The sequence below is a fragment of the Tachyglossus aculeatus genome, chromosome 7 (genome assembly GCF_015852505.1).
Source record: "Tachyglossus aculeatus isolate mTacAcu1 chromosome 7, mTacAcu1.pri, whole genome shotgun sequence".
Lineage (NCBI taxonomy): Eukaryota > Metazoa > Chordata > Mammalia > Monotremata > Tachyglossidae > Tachyglossus > Tachyglossus aculeatus.
The window spans coordinates 19,526,160-19,550,855 of NC_052072.1; the positions used below are offsets into that span (position 1 = coordinate 19,526,160).

The window sequence follows — 24,696 nt, forward strand, 5'->3', positions numbered from 1 at the left end:
GAGCAAGGTGCTGTCGTTTGTCCTCGCTCTGATGGAGTTGGGTTCATTCATTCATTCAATTGTATTTATTGAGCACTTACTGTATGCAGAGCACTGTACTAAGCGCTTGGGAAGTACAAGTCGGCAACATCTAGAGACAGTCCCTACCCAGCAACGGGCTCGCAGTCTAGAAGGGCAACAAAACAAAACATGTAGACGGGTGTCAAAATCATCAGAACAGATAGAATTAAAGCTCTATGCACATCATTAACAAAATAAATGGAATAGTAAATATGGACAAGTCAAATAAATAGAGTAATAAATCTGTACAAGTGCTGTGGGGAGGGGAAGGAGGTAGGGTGGGGGGGATGGGGAGGGGGGGAGGAAAAAGGCGGCTCAGTGTGGGAAGGCCTCCTGGAGGAGGTGAGCTCTCAGTAGGGCTTTGAAGGGAGGAAGAGAGCTAGCTTGGCGGATGCAGGGAGGGAGGGCATTCCGGGCCAGGGGAAGGATGTGGGCCGGGGGACGACGGCGGGACAGGCGAGAATGAGGTACAATCCCCTGATGCTCCCAGACCCTTTTGGGAGGAAGGAGGAAGAAGGCCTAGTTGCCCACTGGGGCCAGTCACCCCTGACCCCTTCACCCGGCACCTCGGGGGTTGCTGCCCACCAGGGGATCCCAGCCCAGCCTGGAGGGGAAGGGGACAAGGGCCACCACGGGGCAGGGAGGAGGTGGATGGCTCAGGGAGCGGAGGGCCCCGGCCCCACGGCCCCCTACCTTCCCCAGGTGCTTCCGGACCGGGATGGGAAGCGCTGCATGTTCTGCGTGAAGACGGCGTCGCGCACTTACGAGATGAGTGCGGCTGACACGCGCCAGCGCCAGGAATGGACGGCTGGTCAGGAGCGGCAGTAGCCCCCTCCCTTCGGCCCACTGTCCTAAGGGCTGCTTCCCCCGCCTCACGGGCTCCTGACCCCGCTTCCGCCACCCCACACCTCCCTGGCACTTTCCTCCTCCACCCAAACACCCCTGACCCCTTCTTCCTCCACCCAAACACCCCGCACGCCCCCGATCCCGTTCTCCGCCACACCTCCCCTGGACCCCCGCCTCCATCCATCCCCATTCCCATTAGTGACCTTCAGTGTGGCTCAGTGGGAAGAGCCCGGGCTTTGGAGTCAGAGGTCAGGGGTTCAAATCCCAGCTCCACCGCTTGTCAGCTGTGTGACTTTGTGCAAGTCATTTAACTTCTCTGCACCTCAGTTCCCTCATCTGTAAAATGGGGATTAAGACTGTGAGCCCCCTCTGGGACAACCTGATCACCTTGTAACCTCCCCAGCACTTAGAACAGTGCTTTGCACATAGTAAGTGCTTAATAAATGCCATCATTATTATTATTATTCTCTTTGAAGTGACCTCACTCACTTTAAGTCCTCCAGGTCAGCCAATCAATCAGTGGTATTTATTGAGCACTTATTGTGTGCAGCGCCCTGTAGTGAGCACTTTTTTAATGGTATCTGTTAGGTGCTTACTATGTGACAAACACTGTTCATTCATTCATTCATTCACTTGTATTTGTTGAGTGCTTACTGTGTGCAGAGCACTGTACTAAGCATTTCGACAACAATAAACAGATGTACTCCCTGTCCACAACGAGCTTACCATCTAGAAGAGGGGAGACAGACGGCACAAATAAATACATTCATAAATAAATAAATGTATTATAGTAAATTATAAATATTATACATTTATTTATAAATAAATAAACATGTACCTAAGTGCGATGGGGCTAGGAGAGGGGACGAACAAAGGGAGCAAGTCAGGACGATAGGGGTAGGTACAGGTTAAGTCAGACACAGTCCCTGTCCCGCATGGAGACGGGGAGGGAGAACAGGTATTTAATCTATTTGCTTCTCCTTTTACAATTGAGGAGACTGAGGCACAGAGAAGCGACGTGATTTGCCCCAAGTGGCACAGCAAGCAATGGGCAGAACGATCGGCAGAGCTGGGATTAGTACCCAGGTCTTCCGACTCCCAAGCCCGAGCTCTTTCCACTCGGCCGCGCGCTTGGGAAAGTTCAATACAGCAGAGTTATAAAAAAGAGCGTCCAGTCTACAGGGGGAGATAGATGTCCCCCTGTCACGAGAAGCAGCGTGGCTCAGTGGCTTTGGAGTCAGAGGTCATGGGTTCGAATCCCAGCTCCACCACATGTCTGCTGTGTGACCTTGGGCAAGCCAGTTAACTTCCCTGAACCTCGGTTACCTCATCTGTAAAATGGGGCTTCATTCATTCAGTCGTATTTATTGAGCGCTTACTGTGTGCAGAGCACTGTACTAAGCGCTTGGGAAGTCCAAGTTGGCAACATAGAGAGACGGTCCCTACCCAACAGTGGGCTCACAGTCTAGAAGATTAAGGTGAAGCACTGTTCTAAGCGCTGGGGGGATACAAAGTGATCAGGTTGTCCCACGTGGGGCTCACAGTCTTCATCTTCTAGACTGTGAGCCCCACGTGGGGCAAACTGATCACTTTGTATCCCCCCAGCGCTTAGGACAGTGCTTTGCACATAGTAAGCGCTTAACAAATGTCATTATTATTATTATTATTATGTCGGCCTGGGTGGTCCCTCAGCTGACTTGACTTCACCCTGATCCGGCCATTCGCTCTTACTCCACTCCTGCTTCTTCTGCCCATCGTGTCCCGCCCTGACCCCTGGCCTTCTGCTTCTCCCCCCGACTCCATCTCAATCAATCAATCAATCAATCAATCGTATTTATTGAGCGCTTACTATGTGCAGAGCACTGTACTAAGCGCTTGGGAAGTACAAATTGGCAACACATAGAAACAGTCCCTACCCAACAGTGGGCTCACACTCCCCCTCCGCCCCGCTGCTGCAGCGATCCAGACGGCAATCCGGCTGCAGGTGGAAGGGAAGAAGTCCCTGCACAAGGACCTGAAGCAGAAGCGGCGGGAACAGCGGGAGCGGCAGGAGCGGCAGCGGATGGCCCGGGAAGAGGAGCTGGCCCGCCTGCAGCAGCTCCAGGAGGAGAAGGAGCGGAAACTGCAGGAGCTGGAGCTGCTGCAGGAGGCTCAGAGCCAGGCCGAACGCCTGCTGCACCAGGAGGAGGAACGGCGGCGACAGCAGCATCAGGAGATGCAGAAGGCGTTGGAGGGGCAGCTGCGGGAAGCGGAGCAGGTGGGCCCAAGCTCGAGGCCGGATCCCAGACCCCCTCTTTTCCACGAGGCCTGCTTTTCCCCCTGGGCCGGGAGTACCGGAGGGAGTGGGGTTGACGCCTCTCGGGGTCAGGGGGCAGGGAGGGCTGACCCCCTCCGCCCCCGAGCCTCGGGAGAACCCCGATCCTCCCTCTCCACGCGGACGTCCAGGCCCGGGCCTCCATGCAGGCCGAGATGGAGCAAAAGGAAGAAGAGGCGGCCCGGCAGCGGCAGCGCATCTCGGAGCTGGAGGAGATGCAGCAGCGGCTACAAGAAGCGTTGCAGCTGGAAGTCAAAGCACGCAGGGACGAGGAGGCAATGCGCTCTGCCCAGACCAGGTCATTCATTCAGCTGACTTTATTGGGCGCTTACTGTGTGCACAGCACTGGACGAAGCGCTTGGGGAAGTACAATCCAGCGCTTAGAACGGTGCTTTGCACATAGTAATCTATTTTATTTTGTTAGTATGTTTGGTTTTGTTCTCTGTCTCCCCCTTTTAGACTGTGAGCCCACTGTTGGGTAGGGACTGTCTCTATATGTTGCCAATTTGTACTTCCCAAGCGCTCAGCACAGTGCTCTGCACATAGTAAGCGCTCAATAAATACGATTGATGATGATGATGATTCAGCTGACTTTATTGGGCGCTTACTGTGTGCAGAGCACTGGACGAAGCGCTTGGGAAAGTACAATCCAGCGCTTAGAACGGTGCTTTGCACATAGTAATCCATTTTATTTTGTTAATATGTTTGGTTTTGTTCTCTGTCTCCCCCTTTTAGACTGTGAGCCCACTGTTGGGTAGGGACTGTCTCTATAGGTTGCCAATTTGTACTTCCCAAGCGCTCAGCACAGTGCTCTGCACATAGTAAGCACTCAATAAATACGATTGATGATGATGATGATTCAGCTGACTTTATTGGGCGCTTACTGTGTGCAGAGCACTGGACGAAGCGCTTGGGGAAGTACAATCCAGCGCTTAGAACGGTGCTTTGCACATAGTAATCCATTTTATTTTGTTAGTATGTTTGGTTTTGTTCTCTGTCTCCCCCTTTTAAACTGTGAGCCCACTGTTGCGTAGGGACTGTCTCTATATGTTGCCAATTTGTACTGCCCAAGCGCTCAGCACAGTGCTCTGCACATAGTAAGCGCTCAATAAATACGATTGATGATGATGATGATTCAGCTGACTTTATTGGGCGCTTACTGTGTGCAGAGCACTGGACGAAGCGCTTGGGAAAGTACAATCCAGCGCTTAGAACGGTGCTTTGCACATAGTAATTCATTTTATTTTGTTAGTATGTTTGGTTTTGTTCTCTGTCTCCCCCTTTTAGACTGTGAGCCCACTGTTGGGTAGGGACTGTCTCTATATGTTGCCAATTTGTACTTCCCAAGCGCTCAGTACAGTGCTCTGCACATAGTAAGCGCTCAATAAATACGATTGATGATGATGATGATAGTAAGCGCTTAATAAATGCCATTTTAAAAAAAGATACAACAATGAACAGACACACGGTCCAGAGGGGGAGGCGGACATTAATAGCCAGAGGTCGGGCCCGGCGTTTCGCCCCGTCCCCGCTCTGCCCACTGCCCACTCCAGCCCCGGAGAGTGGAGGCCCGGTTGGTTCCTGGGTGGACAGGGAAGGGTATCCTTCCTCCCCTCCATCTATCCCTCTGCGGCAGAAGCTCACTGTGGGCAGGCATTGCATCTGCTCTGCTGTTGTGAAGCAGCGTGGCTCAGTGGAAAGAGCCTGGACTTGAGAGTCAGAGGTCATTCATTCATTCATTCAGTCCTATTTATCGAGCGCTTACTGTGTGCAGAGCACTGGACTAAGCGCTTGGGAATAATAATAATAATAATAATGGCATTTATTAAGCGCTTACTATGTGCAAAGCACTGTTCTAAGCGCTGGGGAGGTTACAAGGTGATCAGGTTGTCCCCCGGGGGGCTCCCGGTCTTCATCCCCATTTTACAGATGAGGTAACTGAGGCCCAGAGAAGTGAAGTGACTTGCCCAAAGTCACACAGCTGACAACTGGCAGAGCCGGGATTTGAACCCATGACCTGTGACTCCAAAGCCCGGGTTCTTTCCACTGAGCCACGCTGCTTCCCCAAGTCCAAGTCGGCAACGTAGAGAGACGGTCCCTACCCAACAGCGGGCTCACAGTCTAGAAGGGGGAAGACAGAGAACAAAACAAAACATATTAACAAAATAAAATACATAGAATAAATATGTACAAATAAAATAAATAAATAGAGTAATAAATACGTACGAATACATATACATATATACAGGTGCTGTGGGGAGGGGAAGGAGGTAAGGCCGGGGGGATGGAGAGGGGGAGGAGGGGGAGGTCATGGGTTCTAATCCCAGCTCTGCCACTTCTCAGCTGTGTGACTTTCGGCAAGTCACTTCACTTCTCTGTGCCTCAGCTCCCTCATCTGTAAAATGGGGATTAGGATTGTGAGCCCCACGTGGGACAACCTTGATTACCTTGTATCCCCCCCAGCGCTTAGAACAGTGCTTGGCACATAGTAAGCACTTAACAAATACCAACATTATTATTATTATTATTATTATTATTATTATTATTCTCCCAAGCGCTTAGTAGAGCACAACGTAAGGGCTCAATAAACACGATCGGTTGATTGAGCGATGGTCGTCCCTTATTCATTCATTCAATCGTATTTATTGAGTGCTTACCGGGTGCAGAGCACTGTTCTAAGCGCTTACAATAATGATGGCATTTGTTAAGTGCTTACTATGTGCCAAGCACTGTTCTAAACACTGGGGAGTATACAAGGTGATGAGGTTGTCCCACGTGGGGCTCACAGTCTTAATCCCTATTTTACAGATGAGGTAACTGAGGCCCAGAGAAGTTAAGTAATAATAAATAATAATAATAATAATGGCATTTATTAAGTGCTTACTATGTGCAAAGCGCTGTTCTAAGCAGCAGCAGCATGGCTCAGTGGAAAGAGCCCGGGCTTTGGAATCAGAGGTCATGGGTTCAAATCCCAGCTCCGCCAGTCAGTTGTGTGACTTTGGGCAAGTCACTTCACTTCTCTGTGCCTCAGTTACCTCATCTGGAAAGTAGGGATTAAGACTGTGAGCCCCCTGTGGGACAACCTGATCACCTTGTAACCTCCCCAGCACTTAGAACAATGCTTTGCACATAGTAAGCGCTTAATAAATGCCATTATTATTATTATTATTCTTATTATTCTAAGTGCTGGGGGGGTTACAAGGTGATCAGGTTGTCCCACAGGGGGGCTCACAGTCTTCATCCCCATTTTTTTTACAGTTGACGTAACTGAGGAGTGATGTGACTTGCCCAAAGTCACACAACTGACAATTGGCGGAGCCGGGATTTGAACCCACTACCTCTGATTCCAAAGCCCGGGCTCTTTCCACTGAGCCACGCTGGTTAAGATTGTGAGCCCCCCCATGGGACAACCTTGATTACCTTGTATCCCCCCCAGCGCTTAGAACAGTGCTTGGCACATAGTAAGTGCTTAACAAATACCAACATTATTATTATTATTCTCCCAAGCACTTAGTAGAATGCAAAGTGAGGGCGCGATGGGTTGATAGAGAAGCAGCGTGGCTCAGTGGAAAGAGCCCGGGCTTTGGAGTCAGAGGTCATAGGTTCAAATCCCGGCTCTGCCGGTTGTCAGCTGTGTGACCTTGGGCAAGTCGCTTCACTTCTCTGGGCCTCAGTTACCTCAACTGTAAAATGGGGATGAAGACTGTGAGCCCTGTGTGGGACAGGGACTAAGTCCAACCCGATTATCTTGAATCGACCCCAGCACTTAGAACAGTGCCTGGCACATGCGTGGCTCAGTGGAAAGAGCCTGGGCTTGGGAGTCAGAGGTCATGGGTTCAAATCCCTGCTCCGCCAAATGTCAGCTGTGTGACCTTGGGCAAGTCGCTTAACTTCTCTGGGCCTCAGTTCCCTCAACTGTAAAATGGGGGTGAAGACTGTGAGCCCTGTGTGGGACAGGGACTAAGTCCAACCCGATTATCTTGAATCTACCCCAGCACTTAGAACAGTGCCTGGCACATGCGTGACTCAGTGGAAAGAGCCCGGGCTTGGGAGTCAGAGGTCGTGGGTTCAAATCCCTGCTCCGCCAAATGTCAGCCGTGTGACCTTGGGCAAGTCGCTTAACTTCTCTTGGCCTCAGTTCCCTCAACTGTAAAATGGGGATGAAGACTGTGAGCCCTGTGTGGGACAGGGACTGAGTCCAACCCGATTATCTTAAATCTACCCCACCACTTAGAACAGTGCCTGGCACATGTGTGGCTCAGTGGAAAGAGCCCGGGCTTGGGAGTTAGAGGTCGTGGGTTCAAATCCCTGCTCCGCCAAATGTCAGCCGTGTGACCTTGGGCAAGTCGCTTAACTTCTCTTGGCCTCAGTTCCCTCAACTGTAAAATGGGGATGAAGACTGTGAGCCCTGTGTGGGACAGGGACTAAGTCCAACCCGATTATCTTGAATCTACCCCAGCACTTAGAACAGTGCCTGGCACATGCGTGACTCAGTGGAAAGAGCCCGGGCTTGGGAGTCAGAGGTCGTGGGTTCAAATCCCTGCTCCGCCAAATGTCAGCCATGTGACCTTGGGCAAGTCGCTTAACTTCTCTTGGCCTCAGTTCCCTCAACTGTAAAATGGGGATGAAGACTGTGAGCCCTGTGTGGGACAGGGACTGAGTCCAACCCGATTATCTTAAATCTACCCCACCACTTAGAACAGTGCCTGGCACATGTGTGGCTCAGTGGAAAGAGCCCGGGCTTGGGAGTTAGAGGTCGTGGGTTCAAATCCCTGCTCCGCCAAATGTCAGCTGTGTGACCTTGGGCAAGTCGCTTAACTTCTCTTGGCCTCAGTTCCCTCAACTGTAAAAGGGGGATGAAGACTGGGAGCCCCCCGTGGAACAACCTGATCACCTTGTAACCTTCCCAGCGCTGAGAACGGTGCTTTGCACATAGTAAGCGCTTAATAAATGCCATCGTGATTATTATTATGATTGATGGAGCAATGGTCCTCCGTCCAGGCTGCTGGAGGAGGAGGAGAAGAAGCTGCAGCAGCTGCTGCAGCTGAAGGAGGAGCAGGAGATGAGCATGGAGCGCGCCCGGCGGGAACGGCAGGAGCTCCGGCAGGAGATGGAGACGCAGAGCCGGAGCCTGCAGCAGGCACAGCAGCAGCTGGAGCAGGCTCGGCAGGACCGGCAGCGGGCCGACGAAGACGTGGAGGTGAGACATCAACTCTCCTCCCCGGCCAACCCGTCCTCTAGCCCTCATCCTCGGCCTAGAAGCAGCGTGCCTCAGTGGAAAGAGCCCCGGCTTGGGAGTCAGAGGTCACGGGTTCAAATCCCAGCTCCCCCACTTATAATAATAATAATAATCGCATTTGTTAAGCACTTATTATGTGCAAAGCACTGTTCTAAGAGCCGGGGAGGTTACAAGGTGATCAGGTTGTCCCACGGGGGGCTCTCAGCCTTAATCCCCATTTTACAGATGAGGTGACTGGGGCACAGAGAAGTGAAGTGACTCGCCCAAAGTCACCCACCTGACAACTGGCGGAGCCGGGATTTGAACCCACGACCTCTGACTCCAAAGCCCGGGCTCTTTTGTCAGCTGGGTGACTTTGGGCGAGTCACGTCACTTCTCTGGGCCTCAGTTCCCTCATCTGTCAAATGGGGATGAAGACTATGAGCTCCCGGTGGGACAACCAGATCACCTTCAATCAGTCAATCAATCAATCAATCAATCATACTTTTTGAGCACTTACTGTGTGCAGAGCACTGTACTAAGCGCTTGGGAAGTACAAGTTGGCAACATATAGAGACGGTCCCTACCCAACAGTGGGCTCACAGTCTAGAAGACTGGAACCTTGTAACCTCCCCAGTGCTTAGAACAGTGCTTTGAACATAGTAAGCGCTTAATAAATGCCATCATCATTATTATTATTATCCTATCCCACCTTGGCTACTGCATAAGCCTCTCCACTAGGAAGCAGCATGGCCTAGTGGATAGACCCCAGGCCTCGGAGTCAAAAGGACACAAGTTATAGTCCTGTCTCTGCCACTTGTCTGCTGGGTAACCTTGGGTAGGTCACTTCTTTCCCCTGTGCCTCAGTTAACAATAATAATAATAATAATAATAATAATAATGGCATTAATTAAGCACTTACTATGTGCAAAGCACTGTTCTAAGCACTGGGGAGGTAACAAGGTGATCAAGTTGTCCCACAGGGGGCTCACAGTCTTCATCCCCAAGCACTTAGTACAGTGCTAATAATAGCATTTATTAAGCACTTACTATGTGCAAAGCACTGTTCTAAGCACTGGGGAGGTAACAAGGTGATCAGGTTGTCCCACGGGCATTCACAGTCTTTATCCCAAGCGCTTAGTACAGTGCTCTTCACACAGTAAGCACTCAATAAATACAACTGAATGAATGAATCCCCCTTTTACAGATGAGGTAACTGAGGCACAGGGAAGTGAAGTGACTTGCCCAAAGTCACACAGCTGACAAGTGGCGGAGGTGGGATTTGAACCCACGACCTCCGACTCCAAAGCCCAGGCTCTTTCCACTGAGCCACGCTGTCATCTGTGAAATGGGGACTGTGAGCCCCTTATGGGGCAGCAGGGACTGTGTGCTACCTGATTAGCTTGTGTCTATCCCAGCGTTTAGAACAGTACTTGACGCATAGTATGTGCTTAACAAATACCTCTATTATTATTATTATTATTATCATTATTATTATCAGCAGCCTCCTCATTGGCCTCCCTGCCTCCCATCTTTCCCCACTCCAGGCCTCATTTCACTCTGCTGCCTGGATCATTTTTCTAAAAAAAAGCTCAGCCCACATCTCTCCACTCCTCAAGAACCTCCATCAGTTGCCCATCCAAGAGAAGCAGCATGACCCAGTGGAAAGAGCCCGGGCTTTGGAGTCAGAGGTCATGGGTTCAAATCCCAGCTCCGCTAATTGTCAGCTGGGTGACTTTGGGCAAGTCACTTCACTTCTCTGGGCCTCACTTACCTCACCTGTAAAATGGGGATTAAGACCGTGAGCCCCCCCGTAGGACAACCTGATCACCTTGTAACCTCCCCAAGCGCTTAGAACAGGGCTTTGCACATGGTAAGTGCTTAATAAATGCCATTATTATTATTATTATTATTATTAATATTATCATATTCCGCCTTGGCTACTGCATCAGCCTCTCCACTAGGAAGCAGCATGGACTAGTGGATAGAGCCCAGGCCTCGGAGTTAGAAGGACGCAAGTTCTAGTCCTTTCTCCGCCACTTGTCTGCTGGGTAACCTTGGGCAAGTCACTTCTTTTCCCTGTGCCTCCGTTAATAGTAATAATAATAATAATAATGGCATTTATTAAGTGCTTACTATGTGCAAAGCACTGTTCTAAGTGCTGGGGAGGTAACAAGATGATCAGGTTGTCCCACAGGGGGTTCACAGTCTTAATCCCTATTTTACAAATGAGGGAACTGAGGCCCAGAGAAGTGAAGTGACTTGCCCAAAGTCACACAGCTGACAAGTGGCGGAGGTGGGATTTGAACCCATGGCCTCTGACCCCAAAGCCTGTACTCTTTCCACTGAGCCACGCTGCTTGCCTAACACCTCTCTGTACTCCTGTCTTGCTTATTCCACCACTGGCCTTCTAGACTGTGAGCCCACCGTTGGGTAGGGACCGTCTCTATATGTTGCCAACTTGTGCTTCCCAAGCGCTTAGTACAGTGCTCTGCACACCGTAAGTGCTCAATAAATACGATTAAATGAATGAATGAATGGCCCCTTGCCCACGATTTCCCTCCAGCCCGGAACTCCTTCCCTCTTCATATCTGACAGTCCACCTCTCCCCTTACCTTCAAAACCTTCCTAAAATCACTTCTTCTCCAAGAGGCTGTACACTGTAGAGACTCGACTGTAAACCCGCTGTGGGCAGGGATCATCGGCCTAGTGGCAAGAGCCCGGGATTGAGAGTCAGATGTCGTGGGTTCTAATCCCGGTTTGGCCTCTTGTCTGCTATGTGACCTTGGACAAGCCACTTAATAATAATAATGGCATTTATTAAGCACTTACTATGTGCAAAGCACTGTTCTAAGTGCTGGGGAGGTTACAAGGTGATCAGGTTGTCCCACAGGGGGCTCACAGTCTTCATCCCCATTTTACAGATGAGGTAACTGAGGCACAGAGAAGTGAAGTGATTTGCCCAAAGTCACCCAGCTGACAAGTGGCGGAGTAGGGATTTGAACCCGTGACCTCTGACTCCAAAGCCCATGCTTATTCCACTGAGCCATGCTGCTTCTCTGTTCACGTAACTTCTCTGTGCCTCAGTTACCTCATCTGTAAAATGGGGATTGAGACTGTGAGCCCCACGTGGGACAATCTGATTACCTTGTATTCACTCATTCATTCATTCATATTTATTGAGTGCTTACTGTGTGCAGAGCACTGTATTAAGTGCTAGGAAAGTACAATTTGGTAACAAATAGAGATAATCCCTACCCAACAGTCTAGATGCAGGGAGACAGACAATAATAATAATAATGGCATTTATTAAGCACTTACTATGTGCAAAGCACTGTTCTAAGCTCTGGGGAGGTTACAAGGTGATCAGGTTGTCCCATGCGGGGCTCACAGTCTTAAACCCCATTTTACCCCATGAGGTAAGTGAGGCCCAGAAAAGTGAAGTGACTTGCCTAAAGTCACACAGCTGACACTTGGTGGAGCTGGGATTTGAACCCATGACCTCAGACTCCAAATAATAATAATAACGATGGCATTTATTAAGTGCTTACTAGGTGCAAAGCACTGTTCTAAGCGCTGGGGAGGTTACAAGGTGATCAGGTTGTCCCATCTGGGGCTCACAGTCTTAATCCCCATTTTACCCCATGAGGTAAGTGAGGCCCAGAGAAGTGAAGTGACTTGCCCAAAGTCACACAGCTGACATTTGGCGGAGCCGGGATTTGAACCCATGACCTCTGGCTCCAAAGCCCGGGCTCTTTCCGCTGAGCCGAAACAAGTAGACAGGCATCGACAGCCTGTGAGCCCACTGTTGGGTAGGGACTGTCTCTATATGTTGCCAACTTGTACTTCCCAAGTGCTTAGTCCAGTGCTCTGCACACAGTAAGCGCTCAATAAATACGATTAATTGATTGATTGATTGATTGACAGCCAAGCTGCTCCTTCTGGGGGACCACAGGGCGACCGGGAGGGTAGATAGGCTGCCCGTCCTTCTCACCCCAGCGCTTAGAACAGTGCTTGGCACATAACAAGTGCTTAACAAGTACTATAGTAATAATTATTATTATTTATTGCTGTATTATATTTTCCAGGCGCTTAGTAAAGTTCTCTGCACACAGTAAGCACTCAATAAATATGACTGATTGAATGAATTAATGAATTAATGAGGCCTTCCCTGTCTAAACCATCATTTCCTCTACCCACCTTTCCCTTTATGGAGAAGCAGTGTAGCTTAGTGGAAAGAGCACAGGCTTGGGAGTCAGAGGACATTCATTTATTCATTCATTCAGCGGTATTTATTGAGCGCTTACTATGTGCAGAGCACTGTATTAAGCGCTTGGGAAGTACCAGTCGGCAACAAATAGAGGACATGGGTTCTAATCCCTGCTCCGCCACTCGTCTGCTGTGTGACCTTGGACAAGCCACTTAACTTCACTGAGCCTCATTTAGAGAAGCAGCGTGACTCAGTGGAAAGAGCCCGGGCTTTAGCGTCGGAGGTCATGGGTTCGAATCCCCGCTCTGTCACATGTCTGCTGTGTGAACTTGGGCAAGTCACTTCACTTCTCGGAGCCTCAGTTACCTCATCTGTAAAGTGGGGATGAAGAGTGTTGAGCTCCACCGCGGGACAACCTGATCACTTTGTATCCCCCCCAGCGCTTAGAACAGTGCTTTGCACATAGTAAGCGCTCAACAAATGCCATCATTATTATTATTATTGTTTACCTCATCTGTAAAATGGGGATTAAGACTGTGAGCCCCACATGGGACAGTCTGATTACCTTGTATCTACCCCAGCCCTTAGAACAGCGCTTGACACATAGTAAGCGCTTAACAAATGCCATCATTATTATTATTATTATTTACCTCATCTGTAAAATGGGGATTAAGACTGTGAGCCCCACATGGGACAGTCTGATTACCTTGTATCTACCCCAGCCCTTAGAACAGCGCTTGACACATAGTAAGCGCTTAACAAATGCCATCATTATTATTATTATTATTTACCTCATCTGTAAAATGGGGATTAAGACTGTGAGCCCCACGTGGGACAGTCTGATTACCTTGTATCTACCCCAGCCCTTAGAACAGTGTTTGACACATAGTAAGAGCTTAACAAATACCATCATTTTTATTATTATTTATGTCACATAAGCATTCGGCTGTGTCCCCCTTGAGCACTTTGATACCCACCCCTGAGCCGCAGCACTTATGTACCTATCTCTATACTCTATTCTTTTCCCTAGCTGCAATTTATTTTAATCAATCAATCAATCGTATTTATTGAGTGCTTACTGTGTGCACAGCACTGTACTAAGCGCTTGGGAAGTACAAATTGGCAACATATAGAGACAGTCCCTACCCAACAGTGGGCTCACAGTCTCTTCCCCTGTAGACCGTAAGCCCTGTAGACAGGGATTGTGTTTACAGTCTTCTAGACTGTGAACCCGCTGTTGGGTAGGGACCGTCTCTAGATGTTGCCAACTTGGACTTCCCAAGCGCTTAGTACAGCGCTCTGCACACAGTAAGCGCTCAATAGATACGATTGAATGAATGAATGAAAGCGACTCTATTGTACTGTACTTTCCCAAGCGTTTAGTAGGGTGTAGTACCCGCTCAATAAAGACCATGGATTGATTGAGGGATCAAATGACCTGGCCAAGCCCCCTGCTTCCCCCAGACCCCAGCCCCGTTTTACAGATGAGGAAACTGAGACCCAGGGAAGGGAGGTAATTTGTCCCAAGATGACACAGCAGACAAGTGGCGGAGCTGGGATTAGAACCCAGGTCCTCCAACTCCCAGGCCTGTGCCATTAGTACTTCTTGAGCACTTTATTGAGCACTTACTAGGTGCAGAAGATTGTACTAAGTGCTTGGGAGACTACAACAGAGATCCCTTTTAGACTGTGAGCCCACTGTTGGGTAGGGACTGTCTCTATATGTTGCCAACTTGTACTTCCCAAGCGCTTAGTACAGTGCCCTGCACACAGTAAGCGCTCAGTAAATACGGTTGATTGATTGATTGATTGATCCCTGCCCTCCAGGAGCTTGATAATGATGATGACATGATGATGGTTGTGTCATTTGTGCTTACTGGGTGCCCAGCCCCTTTCTAGGCCCCGCGGTAGATACAAGGTAATCATTCTTTCATTCATTTATTGAGTGCCTACTGTATGCAGAGCACTGTACTAAGCGCTTCAGGTTGGACACAGTCCCTGTCATTCATTCATTCATTCAATCGTATTTATTGAGCGCTTATTGTGTGCACAGCACTGTACTAAGCGCTTGGGAAGTACAAGTTGGCAACGTCCAGAGATGGTCCCTACACAACAATGGGCTCACAGTCTAGAAGGGGGAGACAGACAACAAAACATGGGGGTCCCAGTCTTAATCCCCAACTTGTACTTGTACTTGTTGTGCTTGGGAAGCGCAACACATAGAGACGGTCCCTACCCAACAGTGGGCTCACAGTCTAGAAGTGGGCTCACAGTCTAGAACAGTGCTCTGCACATTGTAAGCACTTAATAAATGCCAATCAATCAATCAATCGTATTTATTGAGCGCTTACTGTGTGCAGAGCACTGTACTAAGCATGTGGGAAGTCCAAGTTGGCATTATTATGACTGTTGGGTAGGGACCGTCTCTCGATGTCGCCGACTTGTACTTCCCAAGTGCTCAGTACAGTGCTCTGCATCATCATCATCATCAATCGTATTTATTGAGCGCTTACTGTGTGCAGAGCACTGCACTAAGCACTTGGGAAGTACAATTTGGCAACATATAGAGACAGTCCCTACCCGACAGTGGGCTCACAGTCTAAACGTCTGCACACGGTAAGCGCTCAGTAAACGCGATTGAATGAGCGAATGACTGAACTAGGCCCCGCCGGTTCTTTCTCAGCATCCGTGACGGTCCTCCCCTCCGTCCCCGCAGGTGGCCCAGCAGAAGCTGCGACAGGCCAGCACTAACGTCAAGCACTGGAACGTGCAGATGAACAGACTGATGCACCCCATAGGGCCCGGAGGTGAGAGGGGTCCGGCCCGGTGGGCCCTGGCCAGGGTCCCCGCCCGGCTGGGGCGCCCAGTTGGGAGGCGGATTGGGCTGGGGACGGAGGGGACGCAGGGCAGGACGGGGGCCGGGGCCCACCGCCCGCTCGGCTCTCTTGGGAAGCAGCCCGGCTCAGTGGAGAGACCACTGGCTTGGGAGTCAGCGCTTAATAAATGCCATTATTATTATCATTATTATTATTATCATCATTATCATTATGTCACATATAATCATATATCATGTTATATATTATATAATTGCATAGCATCATAATGAGTATTAATAACTGTATATAACTAATATATAACTATATAATATATAATTAATATATAATATATAACTAATGTAACTATATATACAACTATATATAACCAATATATATAACTATATATATAGTATATATTATATTATATATCACTGTAAATATATTGCATTATATATTATATAGAATATACATGTATAATTTATGATATTGTATGTATCATATAATAATATATAATTATATATTATATTATATCATATTATATTATATTGTATTATATATTATATTATATTATATTATATTATATTATATTATATTATATTATGTTATGTTATATTATATTATCATATTATATTATATTATGTTATATTATATTGTATTATGTTATATTGTATTATATTATATGCATGATTATATGCTATAGTATATAATATAATATATGATATATGGTATACTATTATATATTATGTATATTACATATATAATTATATACTGTATTATATTATATGTTATATATAGTTATATGTTATGATATATGATATAATATATTACATATAATACATTATATGTTATATTATATGGTATTGTATTATGTTATATTATGTTATATGATGTCATATTATATATATTATATATAACTATATATAGCCATAATATTATATATTATATAACCTAGACTGTGAGCCCACTGTTGGGTAGGGACCATCTCTATATGTTTCCAACTTGTACTTCCCAAGCGCTTAGTACAGTACTCTGCACACAGTAAGTGCTCAATAAATACAATTGATTGATTGATTGATAATATAACTATATATAATAATAATAATGGCATTGATTAAGCACTTCCTATGTGCAAAGCACTGTTCTAAGCTATGGGGAGGTTACAGGATGATTAGGTTGTCCCACGGGGGGCTCACAGTCTTCATCCTCATTTTCCAGCTGAGGGAACTGAGGCACAGAGAAGTGAAGTGACTTACCCAAAGTCACACAGCTGACAATTGGCGGAGCCGGGGTTTGAACTCATGACCTCTGACTCCTATTGATATAAAATATGACACATTATACTTATAATTCTTATGTGATTGTGTATTATTACTAATATGTTAATATATTGCTGTATATGACTACACATAATCACAGTATAATTAATATAATATTAATTATATACTAATCACATATTAACATAATATATTAATATAGTATCTTATATCATGTGCAATTGCATGTACTGCAGTATATTATATACTGCACATAATTACATGTAATCATACATGAATATAATATAATATATAATGTTATATATAATTATATATAATATACTGTATTGCATATGTGTGTGCATGATTATTTATTATATTGTATATTGTAAAAAATAATAATTACACATAATTATTATGCTATATATAATATGCATAATTATATATTGCACATGTGCGTATGATTGTATATTATATTGTGGTATATTATAATGTATAGAATAATCATACATAATTATATATGATATATAATATTATATATAATTATATATCTTTCATGTGTGTACATAATTACATATTACATCATTATATGTTATTATTATATGGGTTCTAATCCCAGCTCTGCCACTTGTCGGCTGTGTGACTTTGGGCAAGTCACTTAACTTCTCTGAGCCTCAGTTACCTCATCTGTAAAATAGGGATTAATAATAATAATAATAATAATGGCATTTATGAAGCGCTTACTATGTGCAAAGCACTGTTCTAAGCACTGGGACTGTGAGCCCCCCCCCCCCCGTGGGACAACCTGATCACCTTGTATCCCCCCTAATAATAACGGCATATATGAAGCGCTTACTATGTGCAAAGCACTGTTCTGAGCGGTGGGACTGTGAGCCCCCCCGTGGGACAACCTGATCACCTTGTATCCCCCCTAATAATAACGGCATTTATGAAGCGCTTACTATGTGTAAAGCACTGCTCTAAGCGCTGGGACTGTGAGCCTCCCCCGTGGGACAACCTGATCACCTTGTATCCCCCCTAATAATAACATCATTTATGAAGCACTTACTATGTGTAAAGCACTGTTCTAAGTGCTGGGACCATGAGCCCCCCCCCCCCCCCCACCCTCTGGGACAGCCTGATCACCTTGTATCCCCCCTAATAATAACGGCATTTATGAAGCACTTACTATATGTAAAGCACTGTTCTAAGCGCTTGGACTGTGAGCCTCCCCGTAGGACAACCTGATCACCTTGTATCCCCCCTAATAATAATGGCATTTATGAAGCGCTTACTATGTGCAAAGCACTGTTCTGAGCGCTGGGACTGTGAGCCCCCCCGTGGGACAACCTGATCACCTTGTATCCCCCTAATAATAATGGCATTTATGAAGCGCTTACTATGTGCAAAGCACTGTTCTGAGCATTGGGACTTTGAACCCCACATGGGACAACCTGATCACCTTGTATCCCCCCAATAATAACGGCATTTATGAAGTGCTTACTATGTGTAAAGCACTGTTCTAGGCGTTGGGACTGTGAGCCTCCCCATAGGACAGCCTGATCACCTTGTATCCCCCCTAACAATAATGGCATTTATGAAGCGCTTACTATGTGCAAAGCACTGTTCTGAGCACTGGGACTGAACCCCACATGTGACAACCTGATCACCTTGTATCCCCCCCTAATAATAATGGCATTTATGAAGCGCTTAGAACAGTGTTTCGCATATAGTAAGCTATATTAACAAATGCCATCATTATTTTTATTATGGCGCCCAGACAAGCGGCCTCCGACCAGCAGCTCGTTCCCGGCCTTCCAGCCTCCGCTTCTCCCCCGGCGCAACTCCTCGCTGAAGCTGCTTCAGGCCCGGTGGGAAGAACGGGCCGGCGAGAGTCCGCGGGCCTGCCCCAGAGAGATGCAGGGCTCCCTCAACAACGGGGGCGGGTGCCCTTCCAGCCCGGCCTCCGCACCCCAGGCCGAACCAGCCACCTAGGCCCTTCCGGCCTTTGCCACCTCGTACTTCCCGAGCGCTCAGTCCGGTGCTCTGCACACTGTAAGCGCTCAATAAATACGATTGAATGAATGAAAGGCGGCACCCTGCTGGATTGGGGTGCCCAAGCTGCAGAACGAGGGCCGCCCCCGTCCTCGAATCCCAACCGGGCGGCCTGCCACCGCCGTCCCCCAACGCCGGCCTGGAAGCCCCGGACGTTGGCGGGGATGTGGGGTAGTGGGGTGGTCGGCGAGAGATCCGCGCCCTTCCGACGCCCAGCCCCGTCCCGCTCGACCTCAGCACGGGCTGGCGCCGAATAAAACTTTGTGTCGGGATCAGTCGGCTGGCCGTTCGCGTTTGTGTGAAAGCGTGTGTTTGTGTGTCCGCCTGACCCTGAGGTCCCCAAGTATCTAGACTGTGAGCCCTTCTAGACTGAGGTAGGGACCGTCTCTCTATGTTGCCAACTTGTACTTCCCAAGCGCTTAGTCCAGTGCTCTGCACACAGTAAGCGCTCAATAAATACGATTGAATGAAGGAATGAAAGCTCCCTGAGGTGAGGCCCAGGGAACCCCAAGTTTCCCTGTCTATTTGTCTTGTTTTGCTGTCTGTCTCCCCCTTCTAGACTGCGAGCCCGTTGTGGGGTAGGGACCGTCTCTATATGTTGCCGATTTGTACTTGTACAGTGCTCTGCACACACTAAACGCTCAATAAATACAATCGGATGAAAGTGGCGGAGCCGGGATTAGAACCCATGACCTCTGGCTCCCAAGCCCGGGCTCTTTCCACTGAGCCACACTGCTTCTCTTATTCATTCATTCATTCAATTGTACTTATTGAGCGCTTACCATGTGCAGAGCACCGTACTAAGCGCTTGGGAAGTACAAGTTGGCAACATAGAGAGACAGTCCCTACCCAACGGCAGGCTCACAGTCTAGAAGGGGGAGACAGACAACAAAACAAAACAGATTAACAAAATAAAATAAATAGAATAAATATGTACAAATAAAATAAATAAATGGAGTAATAAATCCATATAAACATATATACATATATACAGGTGCTGTGGGAGGGGAAGGAGGTAAGGCGGGGGAATGGAGAGGAGGAGGAGGGGGGGGAGAGGAAGGAGGGGGCTCAGTGTGGGAAGGCCTCCTGGAGGAGGTGAGCTCTCAGGAGGGCTTTGAAGGGAGGAAGAGAGCTAGCTTGGCGGATGTGCGGAGGGCTGTGAGCCCGTTGTTGGGCAGGGACCGTCTCTATCTGTTGCTGAATTGGACTTTCCAAGCGCTTAGTCCAGTGCTCTGCACACTGTAAGCGCTCAATAAATACGATTGATACGATAAATATGAGAGAAACAACATGGCTTAGTGAAAAGAGCCCGGGCTTGGGAGTCGGAGGTCATGGGTTCTAATCCCACCTCCGCCACTTGTCAGCTATGTGACTTTGGGCTAGTCACTTCACTTCTCTGGGCCTCAGTGACCTCATCTGGAAAATGGGAATAAAGACTGTGAGCCCCAGGTGGGACAACCTGATCACCTTGTATCTATCCCAGTGCTTAGAACAGGGCTTGGTACATAGTAAGTACTTAACAAATACCATATTATTATTATTAATAATAATTATAATAGTAGAGAAGCAGCGTGACTCAGTGGAAAGAGCATGGGCTTTGGAGTCAGAGGTCATGGGTTCAAATCCCGGCTCCACCACATGTCTTCTGTGTGACATTGGGCAAGTCATTTAACTTCTATGAGCCTCAGTTCCCTCATCTGTAAAATGGGGATGAAGACTGTGAGCCCCACATGGGACAACCTGATCACCTTGTATCCCCCCCAGCACTTAGAACAGTGCTTTGCACATAGTAAGTGCTTAACAAATGCTATCATTATTATTATTATTATTACGATTGAATGAATGAGTGAATGAATGGATGGATGGAAGACTGTGAGCCCCCTGTGGGACAACCTGATCAGCTTGTAACCTCCCCAGCGCTTAGAACAGTGCTTTGCACATAGTAAGCGCTTAACAAATGCTATCATTATTATCATTAATTCGATTGAATGAATGAATGAATGGATGGATGGAAGACTGTGAGCCCCCGTGGGACAACCTGATCAGCTTGTAACCTCCCCAGGGCTTAGAACAGTGCTTTGCACATAGTAAGCGCTTAACAAATGCTATCATTATTATCATTAATTCGATTGAATGAATGAATGAATGAATGGATGGATGGATGAATGGATGGATGGATGGATGGATGGATGGATGGATGGATGGATGGATGGATGGAAGACTGTGAGCCCCCTGTGGGACAACCTGATCAGCTTGTAACCTCCCCAGCGCTTAGAACAGTGCTTTGCGCATAGTAAGTGCTTAACAAATTCCATCATTATTATTACAATTGAATGAGTGAATGAATGGATGAATGAATGCATGGATGGATGGATGGATGGTTGGTTGGATGGATGGAAGACTGTGAGCCCCCTGTGGGACAACCTGATCAGCTTGTAACCTCCCCAGCGCTTAGAACAGTGCTTTGCACATAGTAAGCGCTTAATAAATTCATTCATTCATTCCATCGTATTGATTGAGCGCTTCCTGTGTGCAGAGCCCTGTACTAAGCGCTTGGGAATTCCAAGTCGGCCACAGATAGAGACGGTCCCTACCCAACAATGGGCTAACTGGTCTAGAAGGGGGAGACAGACAACAAAACAAACCATGGAGACAGGGTAAATGCCATTATTATTATGGATTTATGAATGGATGGATGGATGGATGGATGGATGGATGGATGGATGGCTTCTAGACTGAGCCTGTTGTTGGGTAGGGACCGTCTCTCTATGTTGCCAACTTGGACTTCCCAAGCGCTTAGTACAGTGCTCTGCACACAGTGAGTGTTCAATAAATATGATTGAATGAATGAATGGATGGATGGATGGAAGGGTGGATGGCTTCTAGCCTGTGAGCCCGCTATTGGGTAGGGACCGTCTCTATATGTTGCCAGCTTGGACTTCCAAAGCACTTTGTTGGGTAGGGACCGTCTCTCTATGTTGCCACCTTGTACTTCCCAAGCGCTTAGTACAGTGCTCTGCGCACAGTAAGTGCTCAATAAATATGACTGAATGAATGAATGGATGGATGGATGGCTTCTAGACAGTGAGCCCGTTGTTGGGTAGGGACTGTCTCTATATGTTGCCAGCTTATACTTCCCAAGCGCTTAGTACAGTGCTCTGCACATAGTAAGCGCTCAATAAATACGATTGATGATGATGATGTTGCCAGCTTGTACTTCCCAAGCGCTTAGTCCAGTGCTCTGCACACAGTAAGCACTCAATAAATACGATTGAATGAATGAATATGTTGCCAACTTGGACTTCCCAAGTGCTTAGTACGGTGCTGTGCGCATAGTAAGCGCTCAATAAATACGACTGAATGAATGGCTGGCTGGCTGAATGAATGAGGTCTCGTGAGGCAGCTCTGCACAGAGTAAGCACTCAATAAATACGATTGAATGAATGAATATGTTGCCGACTTGGACTTCCCAAGCGCTTAGTACGGTGCCGTGCACGTAGTAAGCACTCAATAAATACGACTGAATGGCTGGCTGGCTGGCTGAATGAATGAGGCCTCGTGAGGCAGCTCTGCACACAGTAAGTGCTCGATAAATATGATTGAATGAATGAATATGTTGCCAACTTGGTCTTCCCAAGCGCTTAGTACGGTGCTCTGCGCACAGTAAGCGCTCAATAAATACGATTGAATGAATGAATATGTTGCCGACTTGGACTTCCCAAGCGCTTAGTACGGTGCTGTGCACACAGTAAGTGCTCAATAAATGCGACTGAATGAATGGCTGGCCGGCTGAATGAATGAGGCCTCGTGAGGCAGCTCTGCACACAGTAAGCGCTCAATAAATACGATTGAATGAATGAATATGTTGCCAACTTGGACCTCCCAAGCGCTTAGTACGGTGCTGTGCGCATAGTAAGTGCTCAATAAATATGACTGAATGAATGTCTGGCTGGCTGAATGAATGAGGCCTCGTGAGGCAGCTCTGCACACAGTAAGCGCTCGATAAGTATGATTGAATGAATGAATATGTTGCCAACTTGGACTTCCCAAGTGCTTAGTACGGTGCTCTGCGCACAGTAAGCGCTCAATAAATACGATTGAATGAAAGACTGGCTGAATGAATGAATGAGGCCTCGTGAGGCAGCTCTGCACACAGTAAGCGCTCGATAAATACGATTGAATGAATGAATATGTTGCCCACTTGGGCTTCCCAAGCGCTCAGTACGGTGCTGTGCGCATAGTAGGCGCTCAATAAATACGACTGAATGAATGGCTGGCTGAGTGAATGAATGAATGAATGAATGAATGAATGAATGGATGGATGAATGAGGCCTCGTGAGGCAGCGAGGGGGCGGGGCGGGCCTCCCCGTCGGGCCGCCCTGATTGGCCGAGTCGGGGGCGGTGCGTGATGACGTCACGGGGCCCCGGGTGACGCCCGAGCCGCCGCCGTGCGGGGGGTTAATGGGAAAAGTTTTGGTGGGAGCCGGAGCCGGAGCCGGGGCTGAGGCGGCGCGAGACAGGTCAGCCGGAGGCGGCCGGAAGTCAGTGGGGGGCCGGAAGTGGGGGGCCGGAAGTGGGGGACCCCGGGCTGGGGGGGAGGGGCGGGGGGGCCGTCCTGAGGCGACGGGGTGGGGGGGTGGGCCCGGGGTCAAGAGGTCACCGCCCGGGCCCAGGCGTCGTCGTCGTCGTCGTCGTCGTCGTCGTCTGTTGATGATGAGGATGGCATTTGTTAAGCGCTTACTATGTGCCAAGCACTGTTCTAAGCGCTGGGGAGCTTACGAGGTGATCAGGTTGTCCCACTGGGGGCTCACAGTCTTAGTCCCCATTTTATAGATGAGGGAAGAAGTGAAGTGACTTGCCCAAGGTCACCCAGCTGGCAGTTGGCGGAGCCGGGATTTGAACCCATGACCACTGACTCCAAAGCTCGGGCTCTTTCCATTGAGCCACGCTGATTCTCGATGATGATGATAATGATGGCATTTGTTAAGCGCTTACTATGTTCTAAGCGCTGGGGAGGTTACAAGGTGATCAGGTTGGCCCACGGGGGGCTTACATTAACCCCCATTTTACAGCTGAGGGAAGATGTGAAGGGACTTGCCCAAGGTCACCCAGCTGGCAATTGGTGAAGCCGGGATTTGAACCCATGACCTCTGACTCCAAAGCCCGGGCTCTTTCCATTGAGCCACGCTGCTTCTCTATGATGATGATGATGATGGCATTTGTTAAGCGCTTACTATGTGCCAAGCACTGTTCTAAGCGCCGAGGGAATAATAATAATGATGATGGCATTGATTAAGCGCTTACTATGTGCCAAGCACTGTTCTAAGCGCTGGGGAGGTTACAAGGTGATCAGGTTGTCCCACGGGGGCCTCACAGTCTTCATCCCCATTTGACAGATGAGGTAACTGAGGCCCGGAGAAGTGAAGGGACTTGCCCAAGGTCACTCAGCTGGCAGTTGGCGGAGCCAGGATTTGAACCCATGACCACCGACTCCAAAGCCCGGGCTCTTTCCATTGAGCCACGCTGCTTCTCTATGATGATGATGATGATGGCATTTGTTAAGCGCTTACTATGTGCCAAGCACTGTTCTAAGCGCCGAGGGAATAATAATAATGATGGCATTTATTAAGCGCTGATTATGTGCGAAGCACCATTCCAAGTGCTGGGGAGGTTACAAGGTGATCAGGTTGTCCCACAGGGGGCTCACAGTCTTCATCCCCATTTTACAGATGAGGGAACTGAGGCCCAGAGAAGTGAAGTGACTTGCCCAAAGCCACCCAGCTGACAAGTGGCGGAGCCAGGATTTGAACCCATGACCTGACTCCAAATAGTAATAATAATGATGGCATTTATTAAGTGCTTACTATGTGCCAAGCACTGTTCTAAGCGCTGAGGGAACACAAGGTGATCAGCTTGCCCCACGT

General features: G+C 48.1%; 2 protein-coding genes across 3 annotated transcripts in view; both read left to right on the plus strand.

The window, feature by feature from the left end:
* Nucleotides 1–19,036, plus strand: part of DEF6 (DEF6 guanine nucleotide exchange factor) — a 35,076-nt gene extending 16,040 nt beyond the window's left edge. Inside the window, exons 6-11 of the mRNA XM_038749409.1 lie at nt 763–871; nt 2,865–3,163; nt 3,352–3,518; nt 8,222–8,420; nt 15,365–15,455; nt 18,498–19,036. Of these exons, the coding sequence (XP_038605337.1) occupies nt 763–871; nt 2,865–3,163; nt 3,352–3,518; nt 8,222–8,420; nt 15,365–15,455; nt 18,498–18,712 (1,080 nt within the window). The 3' untranslated portion in view covers nt 18,713–19,036. The remainder of the gene's footprint in view (nt 1–762; nt 872–2,864; nt 3,164–3,351; nt 3,519–8,221; nt 8,421–15,364; nt 15,456–18,497) is intronic.
* Nucleotides 19,037–23,207: 4,171 nt separating this feature from the next.
* The window catches only part of PPARD (peroxisome proliferator activated receptor delta), a 39,259-nt gene continuing 37,770 nt past the window's right edge, over nt 23,208–24,696 (plus strand). For both annotated transcript variants that reach the window (XM_038749612.1, XM_038749613.1), the window contains exon 1: nt 23,208–23,292. The gene's annotated coding sequence lies outside the window, so the exon portion shown is untranslated. The remainder of the gene's footprint in view (nt 23,293–24,696) is intronic.